The sequence below is a fragment of the Somniosus microcephalus genome, chromosome 5, assembly GCF_052327205.1.
Source record: "Somniosus microcephalus isolate GS21.2 chromosome 5, FLI_Smic_1.0, whole genome shotgun sequence".
NCBI classification, from domain to species: domain Eukaryota; kingdom Metazoa; phylum Chordata; class Chondrichthyes; order Squaliformes; family Somniosidae; genus Somniosus; species Somniosus microcephalus.
In genome coordinates, this window is record NC_140991.1 from 313,849,023 (window position 1) to 313,870,226 (window position 21,204).

Genomic DNA, 21,204 nt, shown 5'->3' on the forward strand with positions numbered 1-21,204 from the left:
TCTCTGGAGTGGGATTTGAACCCACAACCTTTTGACTCAGAGGCGAGGGTGCTATCCACCGAGCCACGGCTGACACGGTTTGAAAGCCTTTTTTTTTTTTAAAACCACTGGTTCAAGGCTTTACTCTTTCCAGCACTTCCCGTAGCACAAGACCTGTGCAGTCCCCCAGATTTGAAACAAGATATCTGCGTTCAACATTTCAAAACAAAAAAGCCTTTGCAAATAGAATTTCATTATTAAACCGAAATACTAATGGTTTTGATTTAGTAAAAAATAAACTATAGTTACCCAATTGATTTGAAAACATAGAATTACATCGAGGCTACAGCAGTGTCAGGCCATTCGGCCCAACTCATCTAGGCCGGTGCTTACGCTCCACGCGAGCCTCCTCCCACCCCTCTTTATCTAATCCTATCAGCATACCTTCGATTCCTTTCTATAGTAATCTGGGATGTAATGTTTAAGTTATCCACCAGATGGAGCCAAATATTAAGGGTTCACATGCACCAGTATTTAAGGTAATGGGTCATGTATTCAATGTCCTGGTACACCAGTTAGTACGGTAATGTGGCATTGCATTATGGGTATGACACTGAGGTTGATCCTCCATCTTGGTGCTCATGCAGTAGAATTGGGTGCCTTGCCTCCAGCTGGTAAGAGATGTTTCTCTGCTACACCGTGTAAATAAACAGTTGGGTTTTGTTCTTAAACTCTCGCTTCTCTCAGTTTCTGACCTTACCACTCGGATATCACACTTTCCCCTTCGTGCGCTTATCCAGCCTCCCCTTAAATGCATCTACGCTCGTTGACTCAACCACCCCCTGTGGTAGCGAGTTCCACATTCTCACCACTCTCTGAGTAAAGAAGTTTCTCCTGAATTCGCCAATCAGAGTGTGCGCACCAAGTTGCACTTCTAGAGAGCTTTGGCCCTTGAAAGCCGTGCAACATTTCCCCCCCTCACCCCAGCAGATTGCAGACTTGCTTTCAATTCAGAAATACCACTGTTCAAGTCCCATGAGCAAATTTATTGTACTATTGTTTTCCCCTCCTACAGTGACCCAGTCTGAAAAGATTGTAATTGAAGCCAACGAGAAGCAGCGTGCTTTGGCAGCACTGTACGTGCACAGGTTCCCTAAAACAGCTGGAGCATGTTATCTGAAGAGCATGAAAAGTGCTGCCACAACGAAATGAGCACTCGAGGGACGTCTTGTAGCACACACGGCCAATTCGGATTACCCGACTGCGCGTCAAGAGCAAAACAACACCTTGCTAAGAGAGTCTATGCGAGTTGGCATTAAAACTCTTGGCTGTAACGTCATGTGACAGCACCCGCTGTTGGTACATGGAACTTGGCAAATCGCGTTCGTGTTTAGCTCATTCAATATAGAGCAAAAAAAAAGTGATTGGCATTATTGGGGAGGGAAAAAAAAAAAGAGGAAGATACGGATTTCACTTAGCAACAGTCAGTTTGTTCAAGTGGCACGTTTCAGGACCTTGGGACTGAAACTGGGATTCCTGCCAATAGGGCATTGCAACCTACGCAACGGGATGTTAACGTACATTGCCAAAAGGATGTTGTAGAGAAATGTAAACCTGTGTGCGTAAGAATCGGCTGAAGGACAGCGCGTTGACCGGAGGCTACCATATAAGGCAAGGCCACTTCCAGTTTGATAAAGAGAGCAGTGTATATATAAAAAAAAAGAAACGTTTGTGTTAAGTTTGAGAACGTTAAGTCACATTAGTTTCAATTAGCTATCTGCCCTGTAGTCTACAACAACCTGGCTTTATATAGTGCCTCTAATTGTAAGGGGGTTGGAGTGCAAGAGTAAGGAAGTCTTGCTGCAATTGTACAGTCATAGGCAATGTTCCCTGCAATTTCTTTTGGCGGCGTGCGGCCCCTTTAAAGGGCTGCATGGCCCATTCAATATGTCGCACATGCGCGGTTTTTGCACTGAAAATCCGGCTGCGCGGGGCGTATCCGTGCAGCTTAAAGGGAACATTCATCATAGGTCTATTCATTAGCAGACACTTTACTGCAATTTTACCTCTTCCTGCTCAAGAACACGTTACAGTCTACATAAATGGCCACTTCTGTCTGAGCACATACCATGCCAGGGTGGGTCACAATCATGCCTTTACACTCTTCGGCGTACTTCTGCCACTCCAACTCCTCCCACTGTAGCATGTTGGCAATCTCCTCCTCGGGAACCAGCGGCTTACTGCTGCGCAAGAGGTAAAGCAAGACCTGGTGCATTGACAGCACCTCCTTTCCACTATCTGACAAGGAGACAAAACAGTAACTTGTGAGGAGGATCAGGGACCGTGGTCAGAGTCACACATAATGAACCCAGCCGCCATTTTTGCCGATAATGCTGTACAGCATTTAGTTCCAAAGGGTTTTTGGGGTTTCACTACCGTCAGTGATTGATTTCTTCCAGTTCCTACCATCCAAATCATATTTCTCTACTTAAAGGGAGTGGTTTGCTATGTAAACGTCACGCTGTCATTACAGACGCTGGTTTCAGATGCAACTGAATGCCAGCCGTGGCTCAGTGGGCAGCACCCTCGCCTCTGAGTCAGAAGGTTGTGGGTTCAAGTCCCACTCCAGAGACTTGAGCACAACAATCTAAGCTGACGTTCCCAGTGCAGTGCTGAGGGAGTGCTGCACTGTCAGAGGTGCCGTCTTTCGGATGTGACGTTAAACCGAGGCCCAGTCTGCCCTCTCGGGTGGATGTAAAAGATCCCACGGCACTATTTTGAAGAAGAGCAGGGGAGTTCTCCCCGGTGTCCCTGGGCCAATATTTATCCCTCAATCAACATCGCTAAAAAAGCAGATGATCTGGTCATTATTACATTGCTGTTGGTGGGAGCGGTTTGGAAGTAGCATTACCAGGTGTAGGGTTAAGGACAATTCCAATTTAAGGCAGAGGATCGAATCATAGTAGCTGACGTAATAGGCTCTGTAATATTACTGAGTATTACGCTGCATAGAATGCACAGCAATAACAGGAGCATCAGCCTAGATGTTTGTGCTCAAGTCTCTGGGGTGGGACTTGAACCCACGACATTCTGACTCAGAGGCGAGGGTGCTGCCCACTGAGCCACGGGCCGACACACAATTGAGTAAATGTGAGGCACATGGCGCTCTATTGAAAGTAGCACATCACCATAGTTTTAGGCTATTTTGCTCTTTTTTTTTAAAAAAAGGGATGGAATATCAACATCACCATTTTTGTACGACATCAAGTAACACAGTGTACATTACTTGCAAACGCAGGTCCCGAGTGATATATGGCAGCAACTGGCACCGTACTATTCGCCATCTTTTATTCATGACTAACTGGATCGCTCCTCGAAAGAGCCGGCGCAGACTCGATGGGCCGAATGGCCTCTATCTGTGCTGTACTGTTCTATGATTCTGCTACTCACCGGGTATCGATCTGACAAAGCGAGGCAGAAAATGAAATCTTGGACAGGATGCAGCACCACTCTCAAATAAAGGACCTAGGAAACATCAAGATATATTCACGTCAATCTCCCACTGGACTGTGCACAGGGAATCAAGACAAAATACAGTTTTTAAAGTGAGGTGGGGTTAGAGGGCCGGGAATAATTAGCGAACGCAAGACGTAATTCAGATCTAATTTTAAAGTCATTCGCTTTGTCCTTATTTTTCTATTTCCATTATGATTTTCTGATCTCCACATTTGTAATGGAATTTTGCTATGTAAACGTCACGCTGTCATTACACCCTCCCGCCACCATGTGACCTGGCACTAATCCAGAAAGGTGCAAACTCTGAATACAAAAACCTGTCAAGTCCACGGTTGTTTCAATTTACTACTTAAGAGTCAACAACTCACGTATAAAACGAGTCTTTTAACAGAGATCATTGACTTTAAATCGAACAGTTGTACAGTGCCTTCAGTACAAGTGACTCTGCTTTAGAAACATAGAAAATTGGAGCAGGAGTGGGCCATTCGGCCCTTCGAGCCTGCTCCGCCATTCAATATGATCATGGCTGATCCTCTATCTCAATACCATATTCCCACTCTCTCCCCATGCCCCTTGATGCCTTTTGTGTCCAGAAATCTATCTATCTCCTTCTTAAATACATTCAGTGACTTGGCCTCCACAGCCTTCTGTGGTAGAGAATTCCACAGGTTCACCACCCTCTGAGTGAAGACATTTCTCCTCATCTCAGTCCTAAATGTCCTACCCCGTATCCTGAGACTGTGACCCCTCGTTCTAGACCCCCCAGCCAGGGGAAACATCCTCCCTGCATCCAGTCTGTCTAGCCCTGTCAGAATTTTATACGTTTCCACAAGATCCCCTCTCATTCTTCTAAACTCTAGTGAATACAGGCCTAGTCGACCCAATCTCTCCTCATACGACAGCCCTGCCATCCCAGGAATCAGTCTGGTGAACCTTCGCTGCACTCTCTCTATGGCAAGTATATCCACTGCATTTAAAAATAATTGCTCATTGATCTGACATTTTATTGAAAAGCTTGGTCATGGTTCTATTAACCGTGGCACCGGTGGTTTATGTTCCTAGCAAAGTTGTTGATGAACAAGTCAGTCTGCTTTTCACAAAGGTCATTAATGATAATCCCTACTCTTAAGTCTTCACTTATTTTTAACAACATAAGAATTAAGAGCAGGAGTAGGCCATTCAGCCCCTCGAGCCTGCTCCGCCATTCAATAAGGTCATGGCTGATCTTCGACCTCATCTCCACTTTCCCGCCCGATCCCCATATCCCTCGATTCCCCTAGAGTCCAAAAATCTATCGCTCTCTGTCCTGAATATGCTCAATGAATGTTTGAACATTATACATACATACTTTTAACTGGAGCATTGAAATTTTACTCAAAATGTCTGATGACTGTAAATTTGGTCCTTCTATTTCTTTCTCCCTCGTGTGCTTATCTCACTTCCCCTTAAATGCATCGATGCTATTCACCTCAACCACTCCCTGTGGTAGCGAGTTCCACATTCTCACCACTCTCTGGGTAAAGAAGTTTCTCCTGAATTCCCTATTGGATTTATTAGTGACTATCTTACATTTATGGCCCCTAGTTCTGTTCTCCCCTCACGAGTGGAAACATCGGGCAGGATTTTCATTGGGCCGTGGAGCCGGGATTGGAGGCGTGTGCGGGTTAAAATCCCAAAATCAGGGGTTCCGACCCCATCCCGCACCCAAACCCGCCTCCATGCCAGTTTCAAAGGAGGCGGGTACCCGCCCCGCACTGGGACCCGCCTCCCCGAGGCGGGAAGGAGATTAGTGCAAATTAACTGCCTGTTAACAGGTAGTTAACAGGCAGTTTTTAGCCTAATCCCTATTTTAAAGGTTGAAGTGTGGGATTCCCGACGGCTCCAAACCACGGCAAGTTAGAGGAGGCAGGCCGTTGGGTTGAAGGACTTGGAGGGGTCGAGATGTCGGTGTTCAGGTGAGTGATGTGTGCAAGAGTGCAAAGGTAAGTGTGTTTGGTGTGTCTAAAGTGATTAAAGAAGTTTAAATGACCTTTTCTTACCTTTTCAGCCTTCCTTCCTTTAGGTCTCGGGAGTCCCTCATCTCACCGGCACAGAAAGCAGAATGGCTGCGAACTGTCAAAAGTGACAGCCTGCAGCTTTCTGTGCAGGAGAGATTTCTAACTGAGTCTGTGGAGAAGGACTCAGGTTAGAAGTAAGACTGTCAGTGTTTGACAGCTTCAAATAGCTGTGAAACGTTGATATTTCATCTGTCAAAACCTCTTGACAGATGAAATTTCAGTCTGTGACGTCACCTGTTGCCGGGTGGCCCTTAATTGGCCTGCTGAGCGGGCTCAACAAGGTCAATCAAGTTAAAATCGCGTGGATTGGCCGCATCTCCATGGAGGCGGGACTACAACCCCGAAAGTTGTAGTCCCTCCTCCTACCCGACTCCTGAATGAAAATCCTGCCCATCTTCGCTACGTCTACCCTATCAAACCCTTTCATAAGCTTGAAGACCTCTAATCAGTTCACCCCTCAGCTTCTTTTTTCTAGAGAAAAAAGAAAGAGCCCCAGGTCCAGTTCAATCTTTCCTGATCGGTTCTGGTATCATCCTTGTGAATCTTTTTTTTTCTGCCCCAGTAAAATAAATGGAAAATACCAAATTTCCACCCGATATAAAAAGTCAACAAAGCTGAAGACGAACCTGATGCGCATCTCCCCCCCAAACAGATCCCTCCCAAAGTTTTCACCACGAAACTAGAAAAGATCTACTCTCAAACAGACAAACACACATTTTTCTGTTCTTTTTAAACAGTGTTTCTGTGGGAGAATAAGAATGAAGAAGTCTTGCTGCAATTATATAGGGCCTTGGGTGAGGCCACACCTAGAGTATTGTGTACAGTTTCGGTCTCCTTACCTCAGGAAGAATATATCTGGCTTAGAGGGAGTGCAACAAAGGATCACCAGACTGATTCTAGGAACGAGGGGATTGTCCTATGAGGTGAGATTGAGCAGACTAGGTCTTTATTCCCTCGAGTTTAGAAGAATGAGCAGTGATCTCATTGAAACATACAAAATTCTTAAGGGGATTGACAGGGTAGATGCAGGGAGAATGTTTCCCCTGGCTGGAGAGTCTAGAACCAGGGGTCACAGTCTCAGAATAAGGGGTCGGCCATTTAGGACTGAGATGAGGAGGAATTTCTTCACTCCGAGGGTGGTGAATCTTTGGAATTCTCTACCCCAGAGGGCTGTGGAGGCTCAGTCGTTGAGTATATTCAAGACAGAGATCGATAGATTTTGGATACTAAGGGAACCAAGGGATATGGGGATCAGGCGGGAAAGTGGAGTTGAGGTCAAAGATCAGCCATGGTCTTATTGAATGGCGGAGCAGTCTCGAAGGGCCGAATGGCCGACTCCTGCTTCTTATGTTCTTAAAAATAAGTGAAGGCGGAGCAGGCTCGACGGGCCGTATGGCCTACTCCTGCTCCTAGTTCTGATGAGCAGCAGGAAAAAGTACAGGAAACGCTCGATTTACCGGCACCTAAATAACCAGAAATCTCTGTTAACCGGCAAAATTCAGGAGTAGGTTCAGGTAAGTTTTACTTCATATTAGTGGCCTTTCCTGGATCCGTGGCCGTGTAACTGGGGTTCCTGCACTTGTTGCTAAGCAACAGGGACGCTTGGTCTGTGGCCTGAGTTCCTGCACGTGTTGCTAAGCAACAGGGAAGCCTGGCTTTGTTGCTGTGTACGGAGCTCTCGTACCTTTTAAACTATACCTCTCTGTAATCCGGACTTTTTGGTAAACCGGCACCACGCCGGTCCCGTCGGTGCCGGATAATAAAGAGTTTCCTGTACTTCATATTAATTAATTGATCGAATGAGAATGGCTTTGAACACGCACCAAAAAAAATCTTCAATTGAAAAAAATCTTTAAAACAGCATACAGGAAACTTTGTGCTATCTGGAGGTGAGCTATCCGGCAATCTGGAGCCACCGGCAAAAATCAGCAGCCGTTTTTTATTCTTTTTGTTTGTTTTTTTTTTGCTTTGTTTGAACAGTCAAGCTGTGCAAGGTCTGTAGCTATAGCAACAGCTTCAGCTACAGAGCTTTAGGGCCACACCCGAGTGTTTAGAAGCTGTTGCTAAGCAACAGTGTTTTGTTGTCAAATACGGAGATTCTCCATATCTCTCAACATTAACTCTGGAGAGTACGGCAGTTTTGAGGCAACGGCAGCAGCTCGGTCCCGTGGGTGCCGGATAGCACAAAGTTTCCTGTACCAAGTTTTGTCACTAATGAATGTAAATAGGATTTAACAATCAAAAAGGTTACACCCCATCTACTTTACTGCAAAGTTTTCAATGGTGTTTCATGTTACCAAGAATATTCCAGTCGTACAGCTCCAAAATATCCTTGAATAAGAACGAAGAGAACATTTCCAATCCTTTCACACAGAAATTCTGCAAAAAGAAAGATTTGCATTTATATAGCGCCTTTCACAACCTCAGGACGTCCCAAAGCGCTTTACAGCCAATGAAGTACTTTTTGAAGTGCAGTCACTGTTGTAATGTAGGAAACGCAGCAACCAATTTGCGCACAGCAAGCTCCCACACACAGCAATGTGATAATGACCAGATAATCTGTTTTAGTGATGTTGATTGAGGGATAAATATTGGCCAGGACACCGGGGATAACTCCCCTGCTCATCTTCGAAATAGTGCCGTGGGATCTTTTACGTCCACCCGAGAGAGCAGACGGGGCCTCGGTTTAACATCTCATCCAAAAGACGGCACCTCCGACAGTGCAGCACTCCCTCAGCGCTGCACTGGGAGTGTCCGCCTAGATTTTTGTGCACAAGTCCCTGGAGTGGGACTTGAACCCACAACCTTCTGACTCAGAGGCGAGAGGGCGCTACCCACTGAGCCACGGCTTTTGTAATCAAAATAAACACAAAATCCCAAGTCGGTGAACGGCCGACAACAAATAAAAAAACTTTAAGAAGCTATTACAAAGCGAGTGGTCTACTTTTTCTTTGTTGACTATGAAATAATTCTTTACATTAAATGCAACGTATTCAGCTCGTTTCAGCAAAGAAACTATATAAAAATCCAGGAGTTAAAAGGTTGAAGACAGTTGGTTCTGTAAAGCTCGAGAAAATACGAGCTCCGCTCCTCGATATTTTATTATGGGATGTGAAAGAGGATGAGATCACTGCCAAAGACATTGTTGCACAGACAGGTTTGGTTGACATTTGTTTAAATATAATAACTTGAGCTTTCACATCACCACTCAATGTTTGACTCTTAAAAACATGAGATAATCCACTCTTAACTATTAATTATTCTTAAAAATAATCAATACTTGCCTCAGGCATCATTTCCTCTATAAAATGGATCGTGTAGTCAATATTGAAACGTATGACCTTGCACAAAGGAATCTGCAAAAACCAGTGTATGTATTATTATTTATAGACATCTAGGGGGAAAAATTCAGTATCGCTCCATTTGGGGCGCCATTATCGGTCGTGCGCAAAGTTTAGCGCTTGCCGCTAATTATCGCCTCCGACGGCAACCTTGGATTTTATCGCCCCGGGAGGTGATTGGAGCGCTAAATCAGGCGCTTCACACCTGTCTTAAGGCGCAAAGGCCGAGGAGCGAGGCGCTACCTCAGAGCGCTGGCGAAGCAAGGAAGGGCAAATCAAAATAAACCTGCAAAGTGCTGCTCAGTACCCAAAACTCCTTCACACAGCGTTGAATCTCTCCAGAAGTCTCTCTCTCTCTCTCTCTCTCAGAATGCGTGGGGCAAAAATGTCACCGACTAAAAAAGGTAGGAAGCGGTCGCCTTTAAATAGCGCTCCCCCAGTCCCTTTCTGACTGCAAAACGCTCCCCTCAACCTGTCCTTGCTAGCGGCAGGCGGTAAGGCAGGGGGCGCTACTCAATATCCGGTCCGGGGCGCTACCGGGGTGTTGCGCACGCGACTGACGTCACAATCTGCCGGCGCAGCAGATCGTGGTGGTAGTGCTTAGCGCCGCCGCAAAATGTCTGGTTAATTTTGCGAGTGGCACAAACATCACCGCGCCTGGTCGCTAGTTGCTTTGCACCCCATTAGCGCCCTCTCACGGCGCTAACGGGAGGTGCAAACAACTGAATTTTTCCCCCATAATAATGGATATTGAGTTAAAACGACAGCATGGTTTCAAGTCAGTATTTCTGATTGGGCGCATTCACTTCCAATACGTCCTATGTAAAGTAATGGCTGATAGTTTACAACTGCGGTACTCACGTTACTAAGAGGAGCGTGAGAAAACAGGGAAAACCCTTCAAAGATATATTCGTGGTCATCGTACTCTATCACAGTAGGTCTGTCGGTCTAAAAAAACAAAACGTACCGTTTATTTCGGGGATTAAATACAAGTTCACCACAACATATAACCGGAAAAGATTTGTACCTTGTTCTTGTAGAGCTGATAACACGGCACTTACCAAAAAGTTAGTCGGTGGAGAAACGGTAATTCGATAGTGGAACAGTTTTCCTGCATTATTGGTCATTGGACGACAAGCCTCATTTGTCTAGGACGAAGCAAATCATGATTTCCAGCTTCCCCTCATCAGCAAAACACACAGCACCTTCAGCCATAGAATCATAGAAATTTACAGCACCGCTCATTAAACCACGACCGGTCTACGGCCATTCAGCCCATCGAGTCTACATAAGATCACATGGGATATACGGCACAGAAACAGCCCATTTGGCCCAACCAGTCCAAGCCGGCGTTTATGCTCCACTCGAGCCTTCTCCCGTCTTTCCTCATCTAAATCCATCAGCGTAACCCTCTATTCCCTTCTCCCTCATATTCTCGTCTAGTATAAATGCCTCTATACTATTCGCCTCAACCACTCCCTGTGGTAGCGAGTTCCACATTCTCACCACTCTCTGGGTAAAGAAGTTTCTTCTGAATTCCCTATTGGATTTCTTGGTGACTATCTTATATTGATGGCCTCTAGTTATGCTCTTCCCCACAAGTGGAAACATTCTGCGCCGGCTCTTTCGAAGAGCAATCCCAGTTAATCCCACTCCCCCGCTCTTTCCCCCATCCCGCAATTTTTTCTGTTTCAAATATTTAACGGGGTACCATAGCCCAGGATCCCGTATGTTTTATTAACTGCTTTGTTAACCTGTCCTGCCACCTTCAAAGATTTGCGCACAAACACCCCCAGGTCTCTCTGCTCTTGCACCCCCCTTAAAATTGTACCATTTAGTGTGTATTGTCTCTCCTCATTCTTCCTACCAGAATGTATCACCTCACACCACTCTGCATTGAACTGCATCTGCCATGTGTCTGTCCATTCCCCCAGCCTGTCTCTGTCTTCTTGAAGTCTATCACGCTCCTCCTCACTGTTTACTACACTCCTAAGTTTCAAGCAATGTTTCCAGACTTAGATCGAATCTTCAGTGATACGCAAAATTCACTTAAACCACGTGAGAACCAAAACCATCTTGGCAAAACAAAGTGCATTCTTACCTCTTCACCCGGGTAAATGCTGTGTCTGATCCCGGTTCGTTTTGCCTTGGTACTACATTTACAAAGTGGGCCGTCATTCATCTGTGAGTGAGGAGACGAACATTAAATTGAAGCAGAAGAGAAAACTACTGTGTAAATACGAAGGAATGTCGGGCCCAATTGTCAATAAGGCTCAGAGTCCTTATTTACACCATAATTCACAAACTGCATTCTTGTAAGTAACAACAACAACTTGTATTTATATAGCGCCTTTAACGTAGCAAAATGTCCCAAGGCGCTTCACAGGAGCGATTATCAAACATAATTTGACACCGAGCCACATAAGGAGAAATTAGGGCAGGGGAGGTAGGTTTTAAGGAGCGTCTTAAAGGAGGAGAGAGGCGGAGAGGTTTAGGGAGGGAATTCCGGCACTTAGGGCCCAGGCAACAGAAGGCACGGCCACCAATGTTGGAGCAATTAAAATCAGGGATGCTCAAGAGGCCAGAATTAGAGGAGTGCAGAGATCTTGTTGGGTTGTGGGGCTGGAAGGAGATTACAGAGATAGGGGAGGGGCAAGGACACGGAGGGATTTGAAAACAAAGGATGAGAATTTTAAAATCGAGGCGTTGCTCAACCGGGAGTCAAGGTAGGTCAGCGAGCACAGGGGTGATGGGTGAACAGAATAATACAGAAAACTGTCACTTGTTGTACTTTTGCACTTTCTGTACCTAATTTCTTAGTGTCAGCTTCCTCAAACGGAACTATCCGTCATCAATACATCCCTTATTATCTCACCCAGAGGGCAGAAGATTACAATTTCTATGATGCACCTCCCACACGCAATTATCTCAATGATTATATTTCAAACAGTGAAGATAAAATATCTCGGCATGGCCAACGAGCTTTCGAGAAGAGCAGAAATCCTGCTCATGCAGCGCAGCGCGCTGGAGTTATTGCAGTCCCACAGAAAGGGAGCAAACTACAACGTCTGACTCGCTTCTCTCACGCACAGAAGTTAACAACAGGATCTAGAGTTGCTCAGGCCAGCTGCAGGATTCTTTGCTGTCTGACTGCCGAATGATGAAACATAGAAGATAGGAGCAGGAGTAGGCCATTCGGCCCCTCGAGCCTGTTCCGCCATTTAATGAGATCATGGCTGATCATCCAAACTCAGTACCCTGTCCCTGCTTTCTCCCCATATCCCTTGATCCCTTTAGTCTTAAGAAATATATCCAACTTCTTCTTGAATATATTTAATGAATTGGCCTCAACGGCCTTCTGTGGTAGAGAATTCCACAGGTTCACCACTCTCTGGGTGAAGAAATTCCTCCTCATCTCTGTCCTAAATGGCTTACCCCTTATCCTTAGACTGTGACCCTGGTTCTGGACTCCCCGACCATCGGGAACATCCTTCCTGCATCTAGTCTGTCCAGTCCTGTTAGAATTTTATTAGTTTCAATGAGATCCCCACTCATTCTTCTAAACTCCAGCAAATATAAGCCTAATCGACCCAATCTCTCCTCATACGTCATTCCTGCCATCCCAGGTATCAGTCTGGTGAATCTTCGCTGCACTCCCTCCATGGCAAGAACATCCTTCCTCAGATAAGGCGACCAAAACTGCACACAGTACTCGAGGTGTGGTCTCACCAAGACCCTGTACAACTGCAGCAAGACATCCTTGTTCCTGTACTCGAACCCTCTCGCTATGAAGGCCAACATACCATTTGCCTTCTTAACCGCCTGCTGCACCTGCATGCTTACCTTCAGCGATTGGTGCACAAGGACACCCAGGTCTCGTTGCACTTCCCCTTCTCCCAATCTATTGCTGTTCAGATAATAATCCGCCTTCCTGTTTTTGCCACCAAGTGGATAACCTCGCATTTATCCACATTATACTGCATCTGCCATGCATCGGCCCAATCACCCAACCTGTCCAAATCATACTGGAGTTTGTGATGAGGGCGGGGGGATTGTTCTATGAGGAGAGATTGAGTAGACTAGGCCTATATTCTCTAGTGTTTAGAAGAATGAGAGGTGATCTCATTGAAACATACAAAATTCTTACAGGGCTTGACAGGGTAGATGCAGGGAGGATGTTTCCCCTGGCTGGGGAGTCTAGAACCAGGGGTCACAGTCTCAGGATAAGGGGTCAGCCATTCAGGACTGAGATGAGGAGAAATTTCTTCACTCTGAGGGTGGTGAATAGAATTCTCTACCCCAGAGGGCTGTGGAGGCTGAGTCGTTGAGTATATTCAAGACAGAGATCGATAGATTTTTGGATATTAAAGGTGTCAAGGGATATGGGGATAGTGCAGGAATGTGGGGATGAGGTAGAAGATCAGCCATGATCTTATTGAATGGCGGAGCAGGCTCGAAGGGCCAAATGGCCGACTCCTGCTCCTATTTCTCATGTTCTTATGTGATGCAATCTGGGCATTGTGGGTCCACAGAGGAGGGTTGAAAGCAGCGGCTATGCTGCATCTCTTTCACGCATGCATGAGCTAGGAACCGAGAGGTGAGCAGAGAGATCGAGGGGTCCAAGCACAGAAATCACTAAAAGCTCGTGGACAGGTGCAAAAAATAATGTAAAAAGGCTGACAGAATGTTGGGCCGTATCTCAAGGGGGCTGGAATACAGAGGGGTGGAAGTTATGTTCCAGCTGTACCGAGCCCTGGTTAGACCCGCTCTGGAGTCACTGTGTTCAGTTCTGGGCCCCGCCCCTCAGGAAGGGTATATTGGCCTCGGAGGGGGAGCAGCGCAGATTCACCAGAATGATGCCGGGGCTCAGAGGGTTAAATTACGAGGACAGCTTTCACAGACTGGGCTCGTGTTCCCTTGAATATAGAAGATTAAGGGGTGATCTAATGGAGGCGTTTAAGATGATTAAAGGATTCGATAGGGTCGATAGAGGGAAACTATTTCCTCTGGTGGGGGGAGTCCAGAACAAGGGGGCAGAACCTTAAAATTAGAGCCAGGCCGTTCAGGGGCGATGTCAGGAAGCATTTCTTCACACAAAGGGTGGTGGAAATCTGGAACTCTCTCCCCCAAAAAGCTGTCGAGGCTGGGGGGGTCAATTGAAAATGTCAAAACTGCGATTGCTAGATTTTTGTTAGGCAAGGTTATAGAACCAGTTGAGTGGAATGTGTCTTTATTCTCTGGAGTTTACAAGAGTGAGAGTTCATCTATATATTAAAGACAGAGATAGATAGACTTTTAGACAGGAAGGGAATCGAGGATATGGGGAGAGGGCGGGAAAGTGGGGTTGAGGTCGAAGATCAGTCATGATCTTATTGGCCCAGTAATTCCGGGCACAACGTGTGAGTAAGGACGGGGTACTCACGCGTGTGCCCGGAGGAATTGCCGGTTTTCAGCATGCACAGCGCATGCGCTGAAAACCGGCATTTCCTGTCCTCTGACCCAAGGGGTTAAGAGGCAGAACGTGTGCGACTGCACGGGCAGCGCGTGCGCAGTGAAATTCCTTTTTTTTTTTCCCCCCCACAGTTGCCCGAGTGTAAAGGCCTCCGGTTTTTACGTGTGGAAAAACCAGATGTAAGTATTTAGTGTTTCATGTAAGTGGGCTTTTAGTACAATGTAGAAATTTTTTTTCCACAGGTTTGTTATTTTTAAAGAATTTACAGTAAGGTAAGTTTAGTTTTAGACCCTATTTTTAAATTTTTTTATTTTTTTCAAAAAATTGATTAATTGTTTAAAACATTTTTTAAAACTTATTTATAGTTAAATTTATAGTTAATATAATCAGTGGGATGTTTTTTAAAATTTTATTTAAAGTTAAAGTAGTGTTTTGGCAGCCCATACTTTTCATGAGTTTGACAGTTCTTACTGTCAAACTCATAAATGAGTTTCCCCTCCCCTGATTGGCTGCACAGTGCTCACCTGGTCCCAGCCGGCACATCGCACTAACTACGCCGCTGGATCAGGTAAGCACAGCGCGCCGACATCTGAACCGGGCCAGTGACAGGAAATGCGAGCAGGCCCAGGCTTCAGATGTCGGTGCGCAGGGTGAGTGCACATCGGGGGCTTGCACGCGCGGCAAGCTCCCGATCCTAATTTCAGGGCCATTGATTCTACTCCTGCTCTTATGTTATGTACTGGCGATGGTAATTACAAAACAGGTGATTAGCTACACCAATTCTACATTACAGTCTTTTTAAACAAATTCCTCATCAATCGGTTTCTTTAAAATAAATTCATGTGTCACTATATTTTATCATTCTTTTATTAAGCGCCATACAGGGAAATTACTGAGAAAGGAACTAATAGGATTGTGGAAATAGCAAAAATCAATCAATTCAATACATTGACAATTTAGGAGGACTATTTCATCTTTCCTACAACCTCATGAGTGCTTTCCAAAAAAAAACTTTCCCACTGACAAAGAAACTCTAACTGTGTCATTGAGAGAAGGGCCGAATGGCCTCCTTCAGTCAGCCAGTGGCTCAGTGGGCGGCACCCTCGCCTCTGGAATCAGGAGGTCGTGGGTTCAAGTCCCACTCCAGAGACTTGAGCACGACAATCTAAGCTGACACTCCCAGTGCAGTGCTGAGGGAGTGCTGCTCTGTCGGAGGTGCCGTCTTTCGGATGAGATGTTAAACCGAGGCCCCGTCTGTTCTCTCGGGTGGACGTAAAAGATCCCACGGCCACTATTTCGAAGAGCAGGGGAGTTCTCCCCGGTGTCCTGGCCAATATTTACCCCTCAATCAACAAAACTAAAACAGATTATCTGGTCATTATCACATTGCTGTTTGTGGGAGCTTGCTGTGCGCAAATTGGCTGCCACGTTTCCCACATTGCAACAGTGACCACACTTCAAAAAGTACTTCATTGGCTGTGAAGCGCTTTGGGACATCCGGTGGTGGTGAAAGACGCTATAGAAATGCAAGTCTGTCTTTTCTTTCTTTCTGCGCTGTGTCATTGTGCGACAGAAGGGACGACACACCTGGCCTGGATCATTGTACCAGAGTTCCTCGTGCAGCCGATCAGGGTGCGCTTTCTTCCGCTTGATTTCTTCGATGACGTCGATAATTTCAGAGTCCGAGCTGCAGGTACTGCTCCCACTGCTGTTATCATCCGAGTCGCAGCCCGAGTCACTGGAGCTGGCGTCTGAGCGGAGAGAGAAAGCGCAGTCAAACAGCGATGACAATGAACGACCAATCGCTAGGGGAAGTGGAGAAATATTAAATGCTTCAAATGTTCACAGAACTGTAGCAATCCAATAGATCGAACTGATTGATCGGCTGCTTTTGCTTTTATTTTCAGCAAGGATCTAAAATTACAACACGATACTATCGGGGGTGTTGAAGAGGTACAGGTGGTGACCAATGTTCCCTTTAAGCTGCGCGGCTGCCCATCGCTCTGCAGCTCCCGCGCAGCCGGCTCACCGGCTTTTACATAGGGGGGAAAAAACTGCGCACGCGCGGCATTATAAACAGGCCACACGCCCCAAAAGAGAATTAAAGGCAACATTGGTGGGGACAAAAAGTAAGCATTTTTTACCTATGGTGGATCGCTTAGTGGATTATTTCTTGCTGATCACAGCACATACAGGGTTAAAAGTGGATTACTGCAGGCTGTGGAGAATGCACGTCCCAGACTGGCTGACACAGACCGCGCAAGATAAGGCAGCGACATAGCCGAGTTCAGGAAGGTCTTGATATACGTGGGTAGGTTGCCGCCATTCTCACCGAGTGGGTCATTCGAAACGTTTGAAACAGATAGGAATTGCTAGACAAGAAAAGACCAGGGTCCATCGAGCTCGTCTTCTACCATCCTGGTAGTCACCTCATAACAACATAAGAATTAGGAGCAGGAGTCGGCCATACGGCCCCTCGAGCCTGCTCCGCCATTCAATAAGATCATGGCTGATCTTCGACCTCAACTCCACTTTCCCGCCCCCAATCCCCATATCCCTCGATTCCACTAGAGTCCAAAAATTTATCGATCTCAGTCTTGAATATACTCAACGATTCAGCATCCGCAGCCATCTGCGGTAAATAATACCAAAAATTCACAACCCTCAGTGAAAAAATTCCTCCTCATCTCAGTCTTAAATGGCTGCCACAAGAGGTTCATAAGAACACAAGAATTAGGAGCAGGAGTCGGCCATTCGGCCCCTCGAGCCTGCTCCACCATTCAATAAGATCATGGCTGATCTTCGACCTCAACTCCACTTTCCTGCCCGATCTCCATACACAACTTTAACAGAGTTGTTGATTAATCGCAGCGATCGATCTCTATCAATGAGTCTACAACAGACTCAGACACGAGGCGAGGAAAACCCCCAGTGGTGGAGAGCTTTGGGAACCAGAGGTCCAAAGTCACCTGTTCCTCCCGAGCACACTGTACTCACCACACGCCAAGGCTTCTTCGGCAGCACTTCCCAAACCCGCGACCTCTTCCACCTAGAAGGGCAAGGGCAGCAGGCGCATGGGAACACCACCACCTCCAAGTTCCCCTCCAAGTCACACACACCATCCTGACTTGGAAATATATCGGCCGTTCCTTCATCGTCGCTGGGTCAAAATCCTGGAACTCCCTCCCTAACAGCACTGTGGGAGCACCTTCACCACACGGACTGCAGTGGTTCAAGAAGGCGGCTCACCACCACCTTCTCAAGGGCAACTAGGGATGGGCAATAAATGCCGGTCTTGCCAGTGACGCCCACATCCCAAGAACGAATATAAAAAGAAAATTACTCCTATACTCCCTGACGTAATAACACTCACTACACACTTGGTTTGAGTATAAAGCAAGGCTTTAATCAACTTGTACAACTGGACCTCCATGTTCTGAAACTTCACTAGTTCCTTGTCTTACAAAATGTCCCTGGCAAGCTGGGCCCACGCCCGAGTATTTATACTCCTTGGACGGCGCCACCAGCTGGCCGCCCAGTGTTATTTCATGAGTAGTTCCTTGATGATGATGAGGTTTATAACACTCCATCTCAGAATATCAACGGTTCAAGCCATTTATTTCAAAGACAAGCACCCTGTGGAGCTTTTCAGTGCACACGCTTGCTTGTATTTGTGTGGGTAAAAGTCATTGAAATGCTGCAAGTGGCTGAACATCTAATCTAGTCATGGCGATACAGGCTTAGAAACTTGGTATGGCCTGAAAACGGGCATGGGCAGCGCGAAGTGCCATGTGCCCGCACGCGTTCAAAGTGGTGCAGGCAGCATGCAAAATTCGTGCTGCCTGTTCGTTATGGTGATTGCAGCGCTGATCTCAATGCTAAACGCGCTGCTGATTGGCTTAGCGCTGAACATGGGCGGGGGGCCAATATCGGGGTGCAGTATACCGGCCAATAAGGTTGGGCCCAGGCGCTCAGCGCTAGTTAAAGGGGAGGGGCTTTGTTGCAGAAACACCTCATTGTCATTGTGGAGAAAGCCATGGCCCAACAGTCAAGGGAAAGGGCGAGGAGATTTTCGGATGTGGCACTGGAGGCCTCGGTCCTGGGGGTTCACAGACGCCGTAAGGTCCTCTACCCACAGGGGGGCAGGAGGCCTTCAAGGCAGAGCAGCAGAAGGCTGTGGGAGGAGATCGCTGAAGCCGTCAGCGCGACGGGTGTTGTCCCCAGGACCTGGAGCCAGTGCCGCAAAAAGTTTAATGGCCTCACACAAGTGGTCAATGTGAGTGAATGCCTCATCAAATGCTATATCTGCACCACTAGCCTCACCCACTGCTCAGTGCACCGCACCCCCATCACTCACCTACCCAACAATCGCTAGCAATCACCACTCGTACTTCACAATCGTGGCTTCTCTTCAGCCTCTTACCACTGTGCAAGACTCGCACCTTGCACACGCTGCCAGCTGTTCAACCATGGCAGGCACATCACCCAAACACGCTGCACCATACTCACCGACGCACTTCCCCTTCTCTTGCAGGCAAAGGTCGCTCATAACCGCCGGGAGCAGCAGCAGACGGGTGACGGGGAAACCCGTCTACAGAACCAGACGGAGCTGGAGGAAGCAGTGCTGGAGATCACGGGAGGGGCCTTCACAGAGTCCGTGGCGAGCGGGGAAGTTGAAAGCGTTGCTGACGATGACGGTATGCTCATACCTAATCCTTCTTCTCGCGTCCCACTTCCCCTCATCCCACAATCTCTTTTCACTTACAAGCTGCTGATGGTGTGTGCATGGATATCTTGCTTTCCCTCCAATCCCCTCACCACAACTCGACACTTGTGCATTTCTCCTCTCAGATACCCGAGAACTCCAACCTGGCCGGCCAGTCCCCGAAGTGATGGAGGACAGCGAAGGAGGAGGAGCTGACGATACCATCACCGCATCTGACACTCGCAGGCACCAGCTCAGGAAATGGCACAGCGCGGAGTTTGGTGGGTAGTGCGGCGGTGGGATCGGCACTTAGTGATTCACCGGGCACGAGTGGGCTGCAGCTAAACCAGGGGGAGAGGATAGCTCGGGTGCCAGCTCCCCGGAGGGTGAGTTCTGCTCCACAGGACTCGGGGGATGACCTCGGTGGGGCGGCCTTCAGAAGACGGGTGATGGGCATGCACACAGAAATGTTGTTAGGTGCAATGGCAAGCCTGCCGGAGAAGAAAGAAAGTGCTTCATTGGCTGTAAAGCGCATTGGGACATCCTGAGGTTGTGAACGGCGCTATAGAAATGCAAGTCTTTTCTTCTTTTCCTTTTTACTCGGGCGAGAGCGTGAAGGAGCTGCTACTACCCACGTGACTGTGCCCTGCCCTGCCCATGAATGGAAGAAGTAAGCCACTCTCTTTTCCCGAAGGCATTGCACCCTTGCCCTTTACCTTCAAGTGACGAGCCCAAGCTGCTATTTTTGCCGTGAAGCCGGACAGATGGTGTTGGCGGGCTATCCAACCAAAGACGGCACCACATCCAAACCCTACCCTGTTCTCAGCTAACGCCCATCCACCAGAGGGCACTGGATAGCAGTGGAGCCCTGCCTGATAATTCCCCTCTCTCGCCAGAGACAGAGAGGCCAATGACATCGATGCGGAGAGGTTGTTTCCACCTGGCTGGAGAATCTAGAACCAGGGGTCACAGTCTCAGGATAAGGGGTCGGCCATTTAAGACTGAGATGAGGAGGAATTTCTTCACTCAGAGGGTTGTCAATCTTTGGAATTCTCTGCCCCAGAGGGCTGCGGATACTGAATCATTGAGTATATTGAAGACTGAGGTAGATAGATTTTTGGACTCTAGGGGAATCGAGGGATATGGAGATCGGACGGGAAAGTGGAGATGAGGTCGAAGGTCATTGAATGGCGGAGCAGGCTCGAGGGGCCATGTGGCCGACTCCTGCTCCTAATTCTGATGTTGTTGCGGCAGCACTCCCGTCACTGCCCTAGCTGAGATCTGCTGTGTCGGGGCAGATCAGGGATTGACCCTGGGTGTCTATGCCTCTGCTACTTACTGGGAAAAAACTTTGCTGAATCACCAGGGGGGGGAGCGCTTGGCTATATATACAGGAAACTCTTTGGTATCCGGCACCGACGGGACTGGCGTGTTGCCGGTTGATCAAAAATTCCGGATGACGGAGAGGGTTATCTACCGAGGCTATTTTTAACAAAGAAAAATAAAAAAATCAAGAAATGTGCAGTATACAGTAATTGGGTACTCACCTACAGAATGTTGTGTTAAATGGATGGCGGAAGATGCTTGATTAAGTACAGTACTGCCAGTTGAGGGTAATGCAATGCAATGACTACCAGCAGCGTGGGAGACACACAGTACCCCTGTAAAATGGCGGATCAGAAGAGACTACCGGCAGCGCGGGAGAGTCAGACTCCTGTTACAGGAGTATTGAGGTGTTCCGACTCCCGACAGCGCGGGAGAGTCAGACTCCTGTTACAGGGGTATTGAGGTGTTCCGACTCCCGACAGCGCGGGAGAGTCAGACTCCTGTTACAGGGGTATTGAGGTGTTCCGACTCCCGACAGCGCGGGAGAGTCAGACTCCTGTTACAGGGTTATTGAGGTGTTCCGACTCCCGACAGCGCGGGAGAGTCAGACTCCTGTTACAGGGGTATTGAGGTGTTCTGACTCCCGGCAGCGCGGGAGAGTCAGACTCCTGTTACAGGGTTATTGAGGTGTTCCGACTCCCGACAGCGCGGGAGAGTCAGACTCCTGTTACAGGGGTATTGAGGTGTTCTGACTCCCGGCAGCGCGGGAGAGTCAGACTCCTGTTACAGGGGTATTGAGGTGTTCCGACTCCCGACAGCGCGGGAGAG

At 47.5% G+C, this 21,204-nt stretch overlaps 1 protein-coding gene across 2 annotated transcripts in view; it reads right to left on the reverse strand.

The window, feature by feature from the left end:
• The window catches only part of drosha (drosha ribonuclease III), a 213,962-nt gene that overhangs the window by 172,457 nt on the left and 20,301 nt on the right, over nt 1-21,204 (reverse strand). For both annotated transcript variants that reach the window (XM_085989256.1, XM_085989257.1), the window contains exons 6-13: nt 15,933-16,096; nt 10,995-11,075; nt 9,955-10,041; nt 9,755-9,841; nt 8,837-8,908; nt 7,850-7,931; nt 3,430-3,504; nt 2,108-2,277 (exon numbers count right to left, since the gene is read on the reverse strand). In XM_085989256.1, the coding sequence (XP_085845382.1) occupies nt 2,108-2,277; nt 3,430-3,504; nt 7,850-7,931; nt 8,837-8,908; nt 9,755-9,841; nt 9,955-10,041; nt 10,995-11,075; nt 15,933-16,096 (818 nt within the window). The remainder of the gene's footprint in view (nt 1-2,107; nt 2,278-3,429; nt 3,505-7,849; nt 7,932-8,836; nt 8,909-9,754; nt 9,842-9,954; nt 10,042-10,994; nt 11,076-15,932; nt 16,097-21,204) is intronic.